Here is a 21799-nt window from a genome sequence, read left to right on the forward strand (position 1 = left end):
ATCAAAAATAATTAATTTGTATTTTATTTTTTGAGAATCAAGTTATGTAGTGTTTTTATGTTTGTTGTAATTTAAGCTATTTCGACATTTTTTTCAACTGAATCTGAATTTAAAAAAGTGAAATTCGTTTTTGAATTCTTCATTTTAAAAAATGTCGCGTCACCAGTTATACAGAATATGTTGATATGATTTTTGTGTACGGCTTTTGTAGTGGAAGAATACCGACGTAGGTATCCTGGACGAGTAAAGTATTTTGTAGAATTTTTAACAATGTTTGTCAGAATGATACACTTTCCAGCGATAATTTTTCAAATCTAAATGCATAAGAAACCATCAAGTTTACTCCATATATAACGGCTTATAATTTCCAGTATGACCTCATTTTACTTGAGGGGAACTGAAATCCGGACAAAATGTTTCGGTAGCCGTAACTCGATAACAAAGCATTTTTGGATAATTATTTGCATAAACTTTTTTCCTTATTTCGAGCTCTAGAATCAGTTCCCAAATTATATTCTTTTCCTCCAGAAGTGTAAATCTATAGCATATATTAATGTACTCTAATAACTTTTAAGACTTTTGGTGTTTTGTATTTTTGTGATATTCTAGAGAAGTATAGCATATATAAATAAGTCTATGCCAGACAAAATAAAAAGTTATGTTAGCTATTATTAAACTTAAATTAGCAGGGAAACAAGTTTCACAAAAAATTGAGAAGTTAGTTTATTTTTTTATTTACGAAGAATAAACTTTCTTCATTTATAAAAAAAACAACTTATTATAAAAAAAGATCTTTATAACTGGACAACTGTATTTATAATCAAATATTTGTATTGTAATCAAACGTCTAAAAAAGGTACCAATTATAAATGATAATTAAAAAATTAGTTCGAGATTATTCAAATTATATTATCTCCAATGTAGAATCTGGTTGGACGGTTTGTAGTTCAGTTGGATATTTTTATAGATTGGCAATGGTTGTCCCTTTGTCCATACAATAAAAAAACATTTTTGTTGGAGATAAATGAAGAGTTGTTTATCAGTAATGTATTGATCTCTTCTTGAAGAAATACCCTTCTCTCCCGAGGGATTGGGGGTGGATTGGCTGCCTTCTACTTAGAGGAGCCTTCAACTTTCCCCTGGGTGGGGTTACACTGAAGTTGATTTTCTTTGTAACTACCCACCACTTTTCCTTATCCTTGACCTCTCCTTCCGTTTATTCGGTTATATGGTTGTAGATCGGGCACTAATATATCCACGCTGAATATTCTGGTACCTCCTTGAATTAATCTAGCGGGAAGCTGTTTTTTGACTAATCTGGTAATTTTGTTAGGTGGCTTCGCAATAAGCCCAATAGTTGAGAATCCTATTGGGAAAAATTTTGACTAATCTCTCCTAAAACACGAAATTTTCTTAAGGAGAATATATTTTTTTTTTATCTAAAGAAAAAAATATAAAATACTTTATTTTTAAATTCTCAAATATTTTAAAATAAAAATCTGATGTGGACACCAAATAACTTCCTTGTACACATATTTAATTATACACACATTTTTTGCTACATCTCATTTAAAATTTATTTCATTTGAAAGTGAGATAAAATCCTCCAATTCTTTAATAAAGTAGCCAGTTACACAATTGTATTATGGACACCACATTGCATCATATTTTTTTGTGGTTTCCGTATCAGTATTTTATATATTAATTTTGTTTCACGTCGCTCAAGTAGATGTGTGGTGTAAGCGAGAACGTGTCGGATCCGTAACCATGCACACATCAGTTCGAAACCGACTCCATATATATATATATATATACATATTTTTTTTTTTTAATTTAAATATATTGATTTATTAATAATTATTAACCTCTGTAAAAATGCTTGAATTAAAATGAAAAGTGCATAACATTTTTTCACTAATAACTTCTGAATTTTTCGATAAGATATTAATAATTCAATTTATTTAAATTAAAAAAAAGTTATAAAAAAGGACATGAAGTCGGATTTGAAGCGATGTGTCTTCCCCTTGTAAGATCCAAATACTTCATTAATTAAAACTGTATTTGGTTATAAATTTGGAACCAAAAGATAAGTACCAGTTATGATACATCGTTGAAAATCTCTCAGTGAGGGCTTTTACTGCAGTTAAGAAAAAGTCCAAAATCCAAAATTTCTGGATTTTGGGCTTTTGTTGGACACTTTTGGTCGAGTTGATTGCAATCAAAAGGGGAGGTGCACAACTAGATGTTACAACAATCCAAAATTTCAACATTCTACGGCTAATTGTTTTTTGAGTTATACAAAATAAATACGTACGTTTTTGAGTTAAATAAATACGTAATAATACGTACAAACATTACGCCGAAACTAGTCAAAATGGATTCGGGATGGTCAAAATGGTTGAAATCTGAAAACCAAAATTTTTGCGATTACAATATTTCCTTGTAATAGTACAAGGAAGTAAAAATTAAATCATTTACTCTTTAAAAGTTTTCTGTTGATATACTCTTACATATTATATCAGATTTTTTTTTTAATCTCAAATCATGTTTACAATCAGTTTCGTAAATAGAAACCATAAGTAAATCTCATAACAATAAGCAAATGTAAAAGGAATTTCTTCGAAACACTTTAATTGAAACATAAATAGTAAATCAAAGATAGCATATGCAAAGATAAAGTCAACACAACTAGGTATTAGTATCCATAGAAAGTCCAGTAATGCGAATAAAACTATAGTTTAAAGAAAAAGTAACATAAGAATAAATGACACCAGAAACATAAACAATCATAAACATCAACGTAAATACCTGGATGAAGCACAATTTAAGAAAAAAAACTTCTTCCTGATTATCAGAATTTGGTTCCTAGGTCTAACATGTAACCGCTTTAACAGTGTAACACCTTCGCCATTGTCCAAGAGATTAACAACTAGAGATGATTCACGAAGTCGTAAAGCGTTATTTTGTACTTGGTTGCCAATCGATTGACTTCTTCCCGAATATACGGTAACCCTAAGTACTCATCCACGTTTCCGACCTACCATGGCGCCTGCGTTACATCTCGCAAATATATTCTCGAAGCGCCGAATAATCTCTATACTGTTGGTACTTGCCATATCCCAAAGTTGGATTCCGTAGGTCTAATATTTTATGATTATTACCAGCACAGCTCCTTAAATTTAATGACTACCTACCTGCTTCCTTTTTTTTCTTTAATATGAACCTTCCATGTTAGACGAAGATGTAAGTGAATACCTAAATACTATACACTCTCAGCTCGCGGGATGTAACCCCCATCTAAATGGATTCCTGGGTAGTCACCCCTTCTTATCGAGATAGAAGTTATGCGTTAACTTCGCTCGATTCACCTGTATTTTCCATTTCATCAACCACTCGGCTACAAGGTCTAATCCCGACGCAACCTAGAGTTTGAGTCGGATCATCCTCGACGGCCATGATAAATTAGTACCGTAGACAAACGATGCAGTAGTAATTTCGTCTGTTACAGGAGTATCCGCGATGAAGACGGAGTAGAGAATAGGCCCCAAAATAACAATAAGAAATAGAAAATAGAAAAATGTTAAGAAATTTTAAAAAATGACTGTATTTTATTAATTTAATAATTGCTTATTCTTGATTATTAATTGAGAAAAATTATTTCAGATTTAAAAAGATATACTTTTTAATAAATTATTTAAAACAAAAATTACTTGTAGATAAATCAGTTTTAATAAATTATTTTAAAATACTGTGATTGTATGTAGGCTGTTATAATTACAAATTTTATACTTATACTGCTAAAAATAAATACTAATAAATCAAATTGAAATAAAATGTTCATTTAAAGGTGAACTTATTGCTTCCTTTTTTTTAAGAAAAGAAAAAAATTAAAGCACAATATTTGATGTTATCTTTGTTTATTATCTGTTACGTAAAACCCATATTTAGTTAAAATTTATTTGACATATTATTTTACATACAAAGCGTTATAATTTTATTAAACGAACTTTTAATTATATAAATATATATATGAATTAATTTTATGGTTTATATAGTAATGTCCTTCATTGTTATTTATTCTTTATATAAAAATACATAATTATTTATCATGTAATATTGTATAAATTGCAATTAAAATGTCACAACTCATGTGTGCCAAATAAATTATACGTAATTATATAGTTATTAGAATTGTGTTGTTATACTTTAAAAAATATTTTAATTTATTTTGTTAATTTTATTATAAATTAAAGGAAAATTTTGGTTAATAAAACTTATTTTAAGCGTAATGAATGTTAAAACAAGTCAGCTCGTTTTTAAAGATATTATTATTTTAATAATATTTAAATAAGTTTAAAAAACAAATTATTTTAAAATTTATGTATTTTTCGCTATTGTGTAATGTATTATATACGTTTCTATATATTGCTATTTAATTTTTACCCTATTTGTTATTTGTAAACGGATATAAAATATACTCGTACAGTATAAAATTAAATATTTGTCATTTACTTTTAAAAAAAATAAAAAATAAATATTACTTTTAGGAAGATATTCATATTTTTATTTTAAAAATTGGAGTCTAAACCTACTTAGGTTTTTTTGAATTTCATTAAAATTTATTTTTTTATTGAAGCCATATCTCTTAAACATTATCGAACCTAATAATTAATTTCTTCCGAAATTTGAAATATTCTAAATATTTATTTACAACAATATCAATTAAAGAAAAAAATTACAAAAAAAGTATGAATACAAAATTAATTAATATATTTTTATCTCTCTTCAAAGGATAATGGGGAAAAGTTATAAATTTCCATTTATTGTTTAAAAGCATGATAATTAATTAACAAAAATTAATATAATTCACAAAATATATATGAAATTAATTGGTATTTAAAATTTGTATTGTTTTATCCTAGAAGGGATTCTAATATAATATGAATACTTAAGAGCATAAAATGTGTTTTCCCGGTAATTATAATTATTTTTAAGTAATAATAGTTTTTATAGCAGTTGATGGTTGATTTTTTCATTTATCATCTCTATAAATATAGTATTTGAACAAATGTAGTGTAAGTAACAGATATTTTAAAATTTTAGTAAGGTCAGGTGTGTAGTTTCACCCAAGATACAGAAGAAATTTTCAATTCTATCGTTTGGTTTTCTTTATATACATTTATTTGTTCAGGCTTTTTTATATTTTTTAACCTCCGGACCACTTAGGTATTACTTTAGGTATTACTTTAAAGGATGAAATGAATGATTTGTAGCGTGTTTGCAAATGTCATGCCGGACTGGAATTAGAACCGAGGACCTTCGGATGAAAGGCCGAGATGCCACGGAGACTCGCGCCACGGAGGCCGGCACAATCAATCAGTCTTACTTTTATCGAACTGCACCGATTGATAATTTTTTATTTTATAGAGGATGCTGTGATTCTGGAACTTACGTAGTAAGTTTCTTTTGGATAATATCAATATAAAGATTCTTTAAACGAAAATTTGTAATAGGTTTTGATTTGTAATTGGTTCTCCAAATATTATAGATAAATTGTAATAAAGATAAACTTTGTTGCTCTGTTTTTAAAATATGATTTGCATTGTCATTTTTGTAATATATTGATTGTTAAAGGATGTAGAGAAAAAAAGATGAAATTCAGTTTGACTTGTGTGCATGTGTGTGTGTGTGTATATATATATATATATATACACAGGTAATTGTAAATTGCTCGGAAATCACTTTAAAGATATTCTATAGCCAAAAAAATATATAAACACACGTCATATAAACAAACGGTTCGTTAGCGAGTTTCGGCTTGCGAAACAATTAGCCCTCTTTTCTGCTCTGCTCTCTCTATGAAATTAAACCGTACTAAAATTCATGGGGAACAAATCGAGGGGAAAGTTTGGTGCTTTATTATATTTGAAATTAAATGAGAGAAGTGAAATAATAACACAAGTAAATAAAATTAAAAATTTTTAAAAACCCACTATGAAATTAAATGTTAAAATATTAATTAGAAAGACTTAGAAATATTCAAAAGCCGTTTTGAATAAATATATCTACTGCAGCGCCGCTGGCGGCTTATAACCGTAAAACTAATCTAAAAATCTGCTCCAAGGTGATACCTATGTAATGCAAAATCCGCATCAAAATCGGTCCAGCCGTTTTGGAGAAACACATCTACTGTAGCGCCTCCTGTTGGCCTATAACTGTAAAACATATATAATAACCTGCTCTGAAGTGATACTTATGTAATGTAAAAAACCGCATCGAAATCGGTCTAGTAGTTTTTGAGGAAATGGTAACAGACATACACGCGCGCGCGCACAAGCACACATATACACAACCTTTTACTCCAAACGCATATACCATCTTCGTTTAGTCGTGGGTAAAAAGTAAAAAAATTACACTATTCTGTTCTTTAAACGTGGATCTTTTTTTGTAAACACTAAATTATTAGTTGTTTGTTATTAATTTATCACTGACTTCAAAGTGGTGAAATTTAAAAAAAGAATTGTAGTATTATGTTTTAATTTTTTAGCAGACTTTTCAGTTTGGTTTGATCTTTTTAAAAAGCGTACATTATATCAAGAATTCTTAAATTATTTGGATATTTGATCAGCCTTCAGAATTTGTATTAATCCAGGGTTCTACTATAAGTATTATTATTAATTTTTTTTTGTTTACACATCATCAGCGAGTTTTTTTAAAATTCTTCTTTAAATTAAACGGTCAAGTATTATTCATTTTTTAATTTAAATTAATTTTTTAATTACTCTTGCAATTACACCATATTTCAATAGTTTTATTTATTGATGACACAAATTGCATTTTATTTATTTTTACATACGTTAAAAAAAGTCTTACCACAGGATAATCTTTCTTTTAATTATAAATTTATTTGGTGTTACAATTGGTATTTACTGCTTTGTCTATTAATTGAACGATATTTAAAGTATGAGCTTTTACTTCTGACGGAATTGAGTAAATATGGTATTTGCATTTAGATTGTATTATATGTTTTTTCTTCTCATAATTTTAGAACGGATCTACCGATTTAGATGCGGGTTTCAACAAATGATGTGTCATTTTTTTTTATCCATCACCATCATCTTAAAAATGAATTAATTGATACTAAATTATATAATATTGCCGGCCTCAGTGACGCGAGGTTAGCGTCTCGGCCTTTCATCCGGAGGTCCGGGTTCGAATCCCAGTTCGGCATGGCATTCACACATGCTACAAATCATTCATTTCATTCTTTGAAGTTTGAATACCTAATAGGTTATACAAAAAAAAAAATTATATAATATTGGCATTTTTTAATTAAAACATCAATTACGGCTACATATTTAATAAAGTTATCCTTCGGTTTATTTGTATTTAAAATACATTACTAAAATTTTAAACAAAAAAAAAATTAACGTAAAGATTTTATTTACTTTGGACTTTAATGTGATATTTTTAGCAAATTTTATTTTCAAAAAACAAAATGTACGTGCATGAAAGATTTATTATAATACCGTTACAGTATTTCATACGCAACCAGTCTAATTTATTTGCATAAAATATATGTAACTGAGGTAAAGTTTATTTAATAACGCGCTCTAAAAAATAAATTATACCAATTATTGTTGAGTGATTTATATATTGATTGTAGTGATAAAATTATTATTATAGTGATTACTAGACGGCTAGCTAGAGTTCGCTTCGCTCGCCCGACCGTCTAGCCAGGGACCTCCGACGCGTTCGTTATCATCATGGTTGCGAGAAACGTTCGTATTTGTATGTTCGTTCAACATCCAGGCTCTGAACTATTTCCTCTTTGGTTTCTCGTTCTCGTGAAACCCGGCTACGCTCAGCGGCACTTGATGACCGTCCCAGTTTCCATTTCCTCTTAAAGAGCGTAATGAAAAAGATTGCAAACCATATGAAAGGAAGAACAAGAAAAATAAATACTGAAAGGAAACGTTTTGTACAAAAAAAAGAAAAGTGAAGAGGAAGGGAGTAAGAATCAAATATACAGACTTTACAAATACTTGAAAAAAAAATTACAAAAGACAGAAGAGTAATATAATAACTATAGTAGCGTGAATATTAAATATTTTACAGATATTCATTAAAGAATAATAAATTAATTTTTCTTTATTATACTTCTGTTGCCATTCTGACAAATATAATGGAGTAAAATGATTAATTTTTATTTCTTTATTAATTCACAATTTCCCCCAAGAAAGCTAGGGCCTAGAATCTAAAACCTTTCCTAGGATAACTTGAATATATGCTGAAAATTTGAAAGCAATCGGTCGGTTGGTTCATATAATTTGAACCAATTATATTAGCATATAATTTTCGAGGACAATAGCTTCTGCTCCGAATGACGTCATTTGAAAACATAAATTGTATTTGCAAATGTTTGTTAAAAAGTACCTTGACTCACTTGCGGTCCTGTTAGAAGCGACAATAGAGGCTCAGATGGCAAACCAATGTCGGGCAATTTAACTTTTCCGCTTGCGCAGCAGATTCCTTGTGATTCGTTTTTGAATGTAAGTGCAGAACAGTATGGCCACTCTTTGTCCATTTTTCCAATTGCGACACTTGAATGAGCGGAATAATCATAGTTGACATCGTAATCATAGGCGCATTCTTTCAATTCAATGCCTGATACCCGCCTAGATTGAGCAGTTCGTGATCGTGTTAATCGTAGTCGCTCCTCTCGTTCTGCCATTGTTTCTGTTAGTCGTGCTTTAGCTGCGCGAGTTCAGACGCCTTCTAATCGCATTTCCCGTTGCTCAATTGTTTCAGTCGAACGGGATTTGGCTGTGTGTATTCGGTCGCTTTCCAATCTTGTCTGTCTTTCGTCTTCAGTCTCTGCCGCACGAACAGTTTTCATCATACGTATTTTTTTTTGTATTTCTCCCAACTGAAGAATGTCTTTTAGGCATGGTATTTGGGCATGATGTTTTGAAAAAAGATCACAGAATTTAAAAGATTGCAGTTAAATACTTTACACACTTTAAATTAGTAACACAAACATGATAAACAAAAGCAGCTATTTATTTATGTTTTTAAACAGCTGTAAAATATTTTAAATGAATGAATCGTAAAAATTACATATGCATGTGCGCTAAATCAATTGAAACTTAGGAATAACTAGACGTTAAAACTTCAGCCCTTTACAAAATTAATCAATTCAATGTTGAAAAAAAAATGTTAGCTAAAAATTAAATTTTTCTTGAAAATCTGTCATTTTGAAAATTACATAAGCTTTAAGGAAGAGATAAAGAGTTTTAAATTTCGTTTTAAAATTTCGTTATGTCGGAGGTCCAAACAAATTAGCCTATGTTCACTGCAGGGCTTCAAAGTGTAGGTGTGCAAAATTTTAGACAAATCTGTCCGGTAGATCTCGAATTAAGTTGGAACAGACAGACATACAAACATTGATTTTTATATATATAGATTTACGATTACTTTAGATAATATTAATAATTCACTTTTAGTCTCTTCTTTATTCCTTTATTTATTAACAAATATATTATTCATACCGTTTGTTTGACGAAGAATTTTCGAAACATGTACGCTATATAATTTTTGACGAAATGTGTGTGGAGACCTTTCTGTAAATCAGTTACGAGTATTACTGCGTAAAGCAGTAAATTATTTATTATCCTTCTAAAAATATATATGACAGTTAAAAAAAAAAAAAAATAAAGAAAAACGTCTGTGCCAAAATAACAATATTTCCAACAGTAATTTAAGTATTTGTAAAACACACTATTTTTATAAATAAATGTCTGAACCCTGAAAACTAGTTTCAGTAATTTATGAAATTTTATCGATTAGTTGTACTCTCGAAAGTTGATTATATCCGTGCTCTGCTTCATAAACGCACAAATATTATAAAATTATAAATGATTGTAATTTTTTTTAAACTTACTTATTTAAAAATTAAAAAAGAACATGGTTAAACGGTTATTTAAATAAGATAGAAAAAAAATGTTCACGAACTATTTTTTTCAATGAACAAAACATTAAAATTTATAACTACTTATAGCTGTTCGAACGTATTTTTAGTGATGAGTAAACGGAGCTCATAGATGACCTATTTAAAAATACAACAACGTTCTTCATTGAGCTAACTTTTCATTATAAAACATCGACTTTTAATAAAGATGGCAAAGCTTCTCGTGAAAAAAATATAGACATATATTTTCACTACATCGGTCTTCTGGTTTTTGTTCATTAATGTAATTTGTCAGCCATTAGTTCTATCCCGTCAAATTAAAAACAATATAAAGTGTGTATCACGAAGTTCTTTCGGGACTTTCATAACCTATTCTACTCGTGAAAATAATGGAAAAAGTTCATATAAACTTTTTGTCCTAAAATGCTTCGTTTGTGAGTTACGGCTAGTGAAAGATTTCGCTAGGATTTCAGTTACCCCAGTGAAATGAGGTCTTACTGAAACAAAACAAGTAGAGAATTTAATTCTATACAAAATGGTATAAGTTGAATAAAACAAAGAAAAGTTAGAAAAATTCGAATTTTATTTAGAAATAGTAAATAACTACATTTGTCACTAAAGTACATTATTTAAGGTAAACAAAAACTAAATTCTTTTTTGGTGGTGAGAAAAATCTGTAAAATCATAATTTGTTGTTAAAAAATTTTTAGATCTGGAAATTACGCAACAATTGTAAAATAAGAATAAGTAAATATAAATTACATAGAAAATATCTTTTTATTAATTACAGAAGTACAATAAATTATAATTAAAATTATTATTTCAAAGTTGGTAATAAAATAAAAAACAGCTGATTAACAATGTGCAATAATGTATTAGTATTTAAATCATTCTGTAAGGTACATTAAGTATATCGGGTACTGTGAACTGCTGTCCTTTTCGAAGGTTATATGATTTTATCTTATAAAATCTTATTATTTAAAAAAAAGGAAGAAAAAGAGGATATCTTTAATTATTTAAAAATTAAAATTTGGGCTCTAGCTTTTGCGATGAATATTACCACCCGGAAAATTTCGATTATATTTCAATATAATTATGCTTATCGTAATATCTGCTGATGATAATCATTTAACAGCTAAAAATAGTGTAATAGATTTTCATTTACGGTCTTAAGTATTTTTCTTTGCTCTGTTAATTACTTTAAAATTTTACAAATTTATTTATTTATTTTATTATTATTATTATTATTATTATTATTATAAGTCTAGAACTTCCCAATGGAAGAGGTTAAGCATTCATGATTCATATTTCTTTCGCTTGGCATTCTTCTTTTCCCTCCAAATTTCTTTCATTCTTTTAGAAAAAGCCTTCTTCCATTTTTCAGACCATTTCGGACGATGTTGTTTAGGCTTCGGCGCTTCTGGTTTAACTTCCCATTTATCTATTTTATTTCTGTATGCGTTTCTGTCTATGATCTCCTCCAGCGTAATTCCGGTGTGTTCTAAATCTTTTCGTGTTTGCAGGGGATTGCAACTTTTAATGATGTTAAGAACGCGAGTATTCTTTTGGTCAGTCGGTTTTCCGGCAGCCTGCAAAGGTGTCCAAAGAATTTCATTCGTCTTTTCCTTATGTCAGTTTCGATTTTAGAGTATGTTTCAACAATTTTGTTCGGTTGTAATCTGTATTCTTCTTCAGTTTGTCTCGGTACCAATATTTTTAAAATTTTTTTTTATTTTTCAGGTTCCATGGAGTAGTAGCCGAGGGTCAACCTACTCCTCTGATAAAACACCGTCATTAACAAGTTCTGTAAGTGTATTATTTTTTCTCTCATGTATTTTGAGTGATGAATAAAATAACATACTCGCATACAAAATATTTAATGTAACTTATTATTTTATTGAATTAATTTTTTTAACTAATTTTCTTTACTAGCTATGATTTACAAAATTTTATAATACGAGTATAATAGTAATTAAATATTATTCATAAACACATGGTAAAACATAAATTAGTATTAATTTAATAATATATAGTATTAATATCAAATGTATTACCTGTCATATCCGTAATAATTGTCGGCAATTTGACTCGGGACACAACTCATTCCCAAAATTACATAGCTTTGTTTAAGAGTAACAGTTATCCTATTTTTTCGTTGGAATTTTATATATAAAATATAAATAATGAGAGTTCAGCTTACCAACAATTATAAAATGTTTAAATATACCCAAGCGCTTTCAGACCTTCGTCCATCCTCAGGAATATTGACTTGATTAATTACAAAAACTTTATATAACTGTTCATTTGAAATGAGATAAAATAGAATGAACTAATATTTTTATATCAGTAACAATTGATTGTCATATTATTAAAAGTATGGTAATTTCTAGTCTCAATTGTGAACAATTGTTATCAACATCTCGATTGTTATTAGATAACAATTGAGATTCTTTTACTGACAGGACATGCTTTTACTTTTACGTATGACTGTTACTATACTTTTAGTACTAAAATTACTATACTTTAATAATATAACAATCAATTGTTATGGATATAAAAATATTAGTTTATTTATATTTTTAACTTTTATTTATAATCTCATCAACAATTAGAGTCATTAGCGACTTATCAGTGTAATATAACTGTACCGGTAAACTTGTAGTCTTGGACAAACTCAGGTCGACTACTCCTGAGACATGTGGTTAATTGAAACCGGAAAGAACACCGGTATCCACTTAATTGAAAGAACACCGGTATCCACTATCTAGCATTCAATTCCGAATAGATTATTTGATTTTAAATGGTTATATAAAGGTTTATAATTAATCAAGTGGATATTCCTGAGGATGGATGAAAGGTCCGAAAGCGCTTGAATAGATTTAAACATTTTATAACTGTTGGAAAACTGAACCCTTATTATTTATATTTTAATTATTCTATTCTAGGTTTATTAGGAAAAATAACGAGTGAAGTGATTTTCCGTTGACTTCTTTATCAAGTCAGATATGTACGTCGCATATTAGCATGCCAAGTCCTTCGAAATACAAGTTATATTTAGCCTAAATATGAAATTGTCATGCTGTTCCTCATAAAAACTGTCTGTAGAATATCCCCGAACATCGTTACGCTCAAAGAAAGGAGAATTGATTGGTATTATTTGTATCTTAGTTGCTTTACATGCCTCACAGCCACAAAAAGTCTGGGACAAAAGTGAAAACCGGCAGATTAATGTGTCCTTTTCTGTTGAAAAACAATTTATTATATACATTGCTTTAACTCAATAAGGGAAAATATTAATGTCAGACTTTATTTATGTATTACTAACGGGTACAGCAGCAGGTTGATAAGATATAAATGAAATTATATAACAAAAGAAACAATTGCTTTTTATTTATAACTTTCTACATCAAATAAAAGCTTCTTGTAACCTAAGTAAATGATATTTTTAAACCATTTATCTATCAATGTTTGTGTATGACCACCGTCAATTGACGGCCTTGCTGCTCCACAAACTCTTCTAATGCGTTGGAAGCTAACCATTTCTCGTCGTAATATATCGGCAGGTATAGTGGTGATGACAGCTCTGATGCTGTTTATCGATTCTAATATGGTGTTTATAATATTTTATTTAATTACATCACACGCAAAATTTCGTATCAACATTTTTTTTTTGTCTTCAGTCATTTGACTGGTTTGATGCAGCTCTCCAAGATTCCCTATCTAGTGCTAGTCGTTTCATTTCAGTATACTCTCTACATCCTACATCCCTAACAATTTGTTTTACATATTCCAAACGTGGCCTGCTTACACAATTTTTTCCTTCTACCTGTCCCTCCAATATTAAAGCGATTATTCCAGGATGCCTTAGTATGTGGGCTATAAGTCTGCCTCTTCTTTAAACTATATTTTTCCAAATGCTTCTTTCTTCATCTATTTGCCGCAATACCTCTTCATTTGTCACTTTATCCACCCATCTGATTTCTAACATTCTCCTATAGCACCACATTTCAAAAGCTTCTAATCTTTTCTTCTCAGATACTCCGATTGTCCAAGTTTCACTTCCATATAAAGCGACGCTCCAAACATATACTTTCAAAAATCTTTTCCTGACATTTAAATTTATTTTAAATGTAAACAAATTATATTTGTTACTGAAGGCTCGTTTCGCTTGTGCTATTCGGCATTTTATATCGCTCCTGCTTCGTCCATCTTTAGTAATTCTACTTCTCAAATAACAAAATTCTTCTACCTCCATAATCTTTTCTCTTCCTATTTTCACATTCAGTGGTCCTTTGTTATTACTACTACATTTCATTACTATTGTTTTGTTCTTGTTTATTTTAATGCGATAGTTCTTGCGTAGGACTTCATCTATGCCGTTCATTGTTTCTTCTAAATCCTTTTTACTCTCGGCTAGAATTACTATATCATCAGCAAATCGTAGCATCTTTATCTTTTCACCTTGTACTGTTACTCCGAATCTAAATTGTTCTTTAACATCATTAACTGCTAGTTCCATGTAAGGATTAAAAAGTAACGGAGATAGGGAACATCCTTGTCGGACTCCCTTTCTTATTACGGCTTCTCTCTTATGTTCTTCAATTATTACTGTTGCTGTTTGGTTCCTGTATATGTTTAGCAATTGTTCTTCTATCTCTGTATTTGAACCCTAATTTTTTTTAAATGCTGAACATTTTATTCAGTCTAACTTATATATTAAAAACGTCCCAGTCGTATAATGAAACTAAAATATTGAATATAATTGCCAAATTTTTGTTGCATGATAGAAAGTCTTTCCCAAATATTATAAAGTTGTATTTGGCATACACATCACTTTTGACACGAGTGGATATGATTAAAAAAATTCTGAATATTTTTTTGTCGACTGGTAAAAATTATCTTCCAATTATTCATTAAAGAAAAAAACGTCCATTTTTAATGGATCTAACGATGTAGTTTTCCAGAATTCTGAATTTATTAACATTTTACATAGTTTTAAATTTTGCAAAAGAATGTAGTTTTACCACATAAAATGAAATAAGTATTCATATACCATAAAATATATTATAAAAGTGGAAAAATAGGGAAGATATTTTTTGTTTTTGTTTTATTGTTTCAAAGCTTACTTACAATCGGTTACATTTACATAAATCATTAGTAAATTGGATCTTATCCCAAATCAAATGTTAAGGTTTTGAGGAGTTTCAGGAGTGAAACTCCTCAAAAATTACCCAGTATAATAAAAACTTTTATGGAAAGCTCATACAATTAGCAGTAATAAATGACCTTTAACACCACTAGAACAATAGAAAGTAAAATAAGATATAATAAGTAGAAGTAAATAAGTGAACAGCTATGTCAGCGGCAAAGGAAACGATAGTAATTTCGTCTGCAGTCGGAAGGTCTGTAGTAATGATGGAGTATAATACGGGCCCCAAGAAAGAGCTCTGAGGAACACCCGACTTGATTTCGAAAATATGGACAACTCCTGGTTATATTTCACGTGAGAGAAACATGTTCCGTAGAATAAGGTGATTAGATTGTGGAAGGCTCATTTTCATTTTTTCCTAAAGGAAATATGTAAAGAAAAGAAAAAATATATTGAAAAGAGTTGAATGGTGAAGTTTTCATATTACTTTTTAATACTCGTAATATTTTTTTAATTGTTTCCTTGTACAAACCAAACAACTTAGGTCGTTATTTTTACTGAATTCATTTCAAAAATTGTTTAATATTAGTTTTACGTACCTCTTATCAAAAATACATAATTATAAAAGTTAAATTTACGTAAATTATATATCACATATTTTTATTTGTACAAATGTTTCTTCGTCTCTCTTTTCTTTATTAAGATTTTGTTAATTTATTCACAGTGAAAAATAATGATGTGCTAACTTGTGATGATAAAATTGCAATTTTTTATGCGTGGGTTGAGTGTTACTTTTAACTAACAAATTTACTTTTAATTGCCAGATCTTTAAAGAATTGAAAAAATGTATTTCTGAAGTTTCTAAGAACAGTTCTCTACAGCTACAGTGCGTTCGAAAAGTAGATATACATTGTTATTTGTTGAGAAATTATATTCTGTGCGCCGGGAGTAATATTTTCTGTAATCCGGCGTTGTGTAAAGAATCCTTCCACGAGCCTATTCTGTTCATGAAATTCCTCTTTATGATAAGGAGATTTGAGTGCGGGTTACGATTTCAGGGTAAATAGTAGGCATAATATTCTTCGCAGAAACAGTTAATTCAACTCGATTGTGAAACCATTCACCAGTTCATGAGAGAACTGTATCTACTTAACTTAAGCTTCCCTTCAAGGATGATCACCAAGTTTCCGAATAAATAAGCTTGGTTTTACTGTAAATTATAAACTGTAAAAAAAAAATTGTTATATGTAGCGATATTATGTTTTTATTTATTTTGCCCAAACAGTGCCTCCTAGAATTTATATAACTATTCTTGGTAGGATTGGTATTGATCAAACTATCTTTTAATTTTTTAGTTTAATATCTATTTTTTTAAGAAAAAATTAATGAAGTCTTCCAACGAGTTTGCAAATTTATATTTTGTTAACGTAAATGCAATACTAGAGTAAATAGAACGGAGACGTCTTATGTTATCTCCTAAATTAAAGTTAAAATCTTTGAAATATAAGTCGTATTACTTTTTCCTCTATATAGCAGCTAGAAATTATGGTGATCGGTCAAAATTGGGGATATCCGGCTTTAACCCAATCTTGACGAATTGACTCCTAGGGACCCCAGAAAATCGAAAAATGGCATCGAAATTTCCTCGACAAAACGTGCAAACGTATGTATTATGTATTAATGTATGTTGGCGTTTAAATCCCATTATATAACCAGAACTACTTGACCGATTTTGACCAAACTTGATCATATAACTTCTATATATGGGGCATTGATGTTTCTTAATTTTCAAATCAAAAGGTCATACAGGGGGGGGGGGGAAACAAAATTATTTCCAGATTTTGTATAATTAAGGTTATATATTTTTTGTAAGTTTGTGAATATTAATAAACAACTTTTGTAAAAAAAAATTGCTAAATTTCACCCCCACCCCTAAAAATGGTTTTAATATTGAAGAGTTTAGAAGGCAGTAAAAGGGGTGATTTTCGTTGCATTTTTAAAAAATATTTTTGCGAACAATTATAAAAAAACATCTTTTGAGTGAAATTTTTTTGCTAATTTGTACCCCCACTCCAAATTTTGAAACTAATTGTAGAAGACAATACAGTGACCCTTTTTCGTTGCAGTTTCTTCTATTAGCATCTCGTTGGCTCCACATATCTGTTCCTCATCAAAGTGGGGTCTTAACCCAGCCGCCCCCTCATACACACCCTACATCCCACTTAGCAACGGAACTACTGTTGTAGTTGGCTGCTATGTTTTAACGTCATAGGTGAGAGGTAAAATTAAATAAATGAATAATATTTAAAGTAAAAATTTATTTAAAGTGCCCGCTAGTATCGCCATACCCGCGCGAATGAAATAGATATACGCGCGCGGTTTAGTTAGAATCATTGAATTAAATTTAAAAAAAATATTGTATCTAAGTAAAATGATAAATATTTTTAATTAAGCTATGGATATATGTGTGTAAATCGTGACTCAGAAAAAAGCCTTGTGACGGGAAAGTCCTACAACTGTGTTGTCAGCTTTTTTATTATTTACATTCTATACGCTAATGAATGAGTAATGTGCTGGCTTCCTTAATAACAGAAAATTAAAATCAAAAGAAATTATTTAGCATTTTATTTGTAATTAACATTATACGATTAAATATTGATTTACATAAAGCACTGCATAAAATATTTCTTTACTTCCATACATAAAGACATACGTACGTATACTTTAAACCTTTACTTACTTTAACCTTACGTACGTATACTTTAAACCTGACGTACATTTTTTTTTGTTTATTTATGTAGTGGTTCTGGCTTCTAAATGAATAGTCACGGACTCTAGTGGTGGCACTACTAGTTAAGCGCCTGAGCATAGGCAACTTTACATGCAAACAAGTTGTACAATCATAGTGAATGTATGAGTAGTATATTGTAAGGCGCTCTCTCTTTATTCAATTAAATCTTATTAATTTTTTTTACGTTTCAAATTTCAGAAACTTCAAGAAATATCATCTAAATATAAGGATTATCGTCCTTAATATAAACCTGAGGATATTTGTCTCTTAATTTGTAGTCTATATTAAATGTCAAAACTTTTTTTCTGAGAAATAACAATGTTGATAAAAACGATTAAGTTTCTCTATTAGTTAAAATTTTGATAAATTTTATTATATTATAACCTCGTTACTGTAAAAATTTCTTACTATAAAATGAAACATATATTATTAATTAACACTATTATTAGGGGTTTTTATTTTTGTTAATTTAAATTTGTTATTACTTATAGATGTGTAGCAAAACAAAATTAACAGGAGTAACCAAAAAACTCTCAAATTTGGCATGGTGCCTTCTATATATGAAACACTGATGCTATTAGAGTTCGTAGCAGTGATGCCAAAGAAGGAAAATAAAGGAAATCAGGGTTCACATCTCTGTTCATTTGCCGGGAGAGTTTAGAAATGCCATTGCTAAACTTTTTAAAACTACTTCTTCCGTATTGCTTTTTTTCTAATTTTTTTAAGTCATTAGTAATAAATTATTTTTATCACTCTTTCTTTTATAGTTTCGTCCTTGATTAGAGTTTTCTGCTAACATACCGGGTGATCATTTGAAAAGTTACCGCATTTATTATTCAACAGCTATCAGTCCCACCGTATTTCCGTTTGCAGGCATGTATACCATTCTCGAGGGGAACCTTTTTAAAAATATTTTCAAAGGGGTGGAACCCATCCTCTCCGTTACACCTACCCCAACTCAAAAATCCTAAATGGCAGTGGTAACATTTAATTACATTAATTGACAGCCCGAACACAATAATGAATTTTGGTGAAAAAAAAATTAAAATCCGTCCTCCCCTTCGCTCGATAGGTGCGAAAAACTATTTGGGGTAGTACTTTTTTTTAAATTTCAGTCCAACAAAAATAGTTATAAAATTACGTGATATTACTTCTTAAACCAATTTAAATAATTATAATCTGTGGATTAAAACTGTGAAAATTATTTTTTAAATTACCAACACAAAAATTCGCCCTTAAATGTTTTGTAAATTTTAAAGAGTTGAGAACTTACTTTTTTTAAATGAGACGATGTAGCTTCTTGTGACATCACATTAAAAGGCGCTTTGAATGACAAATGATCTGGTACAAATAAAATAAAAATTGGTTCATTGGTATTGAAGTTATGATTAAAAATGTGATGTTTTTAAGTTATGTTGGGATACAGTGTTATTGACCCAAAACATAAGGTCTGAAATCGTCCGTTCTTATTAAAAATATGGGTTTTAGGTTTCTCTAGCATTGAAAAAACGTACCAGTAAACACACCATTATAACATCAGTTAAACATACGTAAAACCAATTATAAGTTTACCTACTTCTTTGCTGGTAACATGTTGAAAAGTTGATTACCTTGTTATAGCAGGTTATAATTTTCTTCCAATTATTGAGATCTTAGTTTTTATGGTACATTTTTCGAATTGTTTTCTTTCATATTGTATATAATTAGAGGCAAAAAGTATTTATTCTATTATTTCTTCATCATCATGTTTTATTTAAATTGTTCTTTAGTTAAAATTGGCATTTGGTTTGTGTTATTGTTCTACAATTTGACCTTCAATTTTTTGTCTTTAGTAAATTTTTTTTCGTTAAAATCACTTATAATCTTGAAGAAAGAACTGAACTAATTTTTTTACATACGGGAAAAAAGTGCTAGAAGACTACCCAAGCCTTTAATGAACGGCATCCAAATAAAAATATATCATAATCCAACATTGTAAAACTTATAAAATAATTCCAAGAAACGGGATTGGTCATGAATAAGAAACGTGCAGGGCAAAAGGTTTAAGACGAATTAACTTTGGTTGAAATCTTGGGAAATGTAGTAGCGAATCCTCAGAGCTCAATTCGTAAAATATCACGTGAAAATGGGATTTCTGTTTTCACTGTATTAAAATTGAATAAACTTTTTCCGTATAAAATTCAACTACATCAAGAAGTGAATGAGGATGATGCTGACAGAAGGATTGAATTCTGTGAAAAAATGTTTCAATTAATATATGCCAATCCAATGGTGACCTTTGTAACAAAAGAAATACTCATGTTTTTAGTGTTGGAAACACGCAGGATCCTGAAAAATTAAATGTGTGGGCCGGGATTTACAGTGATAACATAATCGGTCTAGTATTTATTGATGAGAATTTGGCAGGTGAAAAGTACTTGCTGTTGCTGGATGAAGTTATTCTCCCACTAATAGTCCATGCCTAAGAAGATCAGTTAGATGACAATGGAAACATGTTACTTAACGAAGACATGCTTCACTTTTAGCAAGATGGACCTGATCACTGTTCACTTCCAGTTCGACAATAGTTAGACCGAATTTTTCCTGGGCATTGGATAAGTAGAAGAGAAAAATTTGATTGGCCGTTCTTATCCTACTGGACTTTTTTGTGGAGTCATTTAAAATCCATAATTTATAAAGAAATTCTTGCTAACATACAAGAGTTGAAAAATAAAATTGTAAGAGCATGTAGGGATCTAACTAACGAAACTTTATTAAAAGTAAGATGTGAATTTCAACGAAGACTTTATTATTGTTTATAGTTAAATGGGGGGAATCGTTTTGAACAAACGATTTAAAAATTTATACTTTTATTTTATTGAGGTAAAAGAAAGTGCTTCATTTATTATTTCTTAAGGATTCCTATTGTTAAAAACCTTCATAACAAAATTGACTAATGAATGATTTAAGCTTTATTTTTTGATTAACAATTATTCATTTATGAATTAGTTTTTATTTAATCATTAAGTTTATCTGGTAAGACATTTTTCAGCATGTTACCAGCAAAGAAGTTTTCAATGCTGAAGAAACCTAAAACCCATATTTTTAGGAAGAACGGACTATTTCAGATTTAATGCTTTGGATTAGTAACACTGTATCCCAACGTAACCTTAAAAAAAACACATTTTTAATCATATCTTCAATACCATTGAACCAATTTTTATTTTATTTGTACCAAATTATATGTCATTCAAAGGGGCTTCCAATGTGATGTCACAAGCTACATCGTCTAATTAAAAAAATAAATAAATAAGTAATCAACCCTTGAAAATTTAGAAAACATTTAAGACCGAATTTTTGGGTTGGTATTTAAAAAAATAATTTTTACTGTTTTAATCCACAGATTACAATTATTTAAAATGGTTTAAGAAGTAATATCACGTAATTTTTTAGCTATTTTTTTTGGACTGAAATATAAAAAAAGTACTACCCAATTAGTTTTTCGCACCTACCGAGCGAAGGGGTGAACGGATTTTAATTGTCTTTTCACCAAAATTCATTATTTTTTTCGGGTTGTCAATTAATGTAATTAAATGTTACCATTGCCATTTAAGATTTTTGAGTTGAGGTAGTGTAGCAGTGACGGTGGGTTCCACCCCTTCGAATATAATTCTAAAAAGGTTCCCCTCGAGAATGGTATGAATGCCTGCAAACGGAAATACGATAGGACTGATAGCTGTTGAATAATAAATAAATGTGGAAACTTTTCAAGTGATCACCCGGTATGAAATCCCGTTCATGTTCTTATGGCTGAATTAACGTATGGAAACGGCTTCATATTTTATTACTGAGGGAGACTAGGAGGTAGAAACAAACGCAGATAATTACAAAAGCAGTATTTTATCGTATG

General features: G+C 29.5%; 1 protein-coding gene across 3 annotated transcripts in view; it reads left to right on the forward strand.

Moving 5' to 3' along the window:
- Fhos (Formin homology 2 domain containing) overlaps nt 1-21799 on the forward strand; it is a 510750-nt gene that overhangs the window by 89435 nt on the left and 399516 nt on the right. For all 3 annotated transcript variants that reach the window (XM_075373283.1, XM_075373282.1, XM_075373284.1), the window contains exon 2: nt 11711-11776. In XM_075373283.1, the coding sequence (XP_075229398.1) occupies nt 11711-11776 (66 nt within the window). The remainder of the gene's footprint in view (nt 1-11710; nt 11777-21799) is intronic.

The sequence above is a fragment of the Lycorma delicatula genome, chromosome 8, assembly GCF_047948215.1.
Source record: "Lycorma delicatula isolate Av1 chromosome 8, ASM4794821v1, whole genome shotgun sequence".
Classification (NCBI taxonomy): Eukaryota; Metazoa; Arthropoda; class Insecta; order Hemiptera; family Fulgoridae; genus Lycorma; species Lycorma delicatula.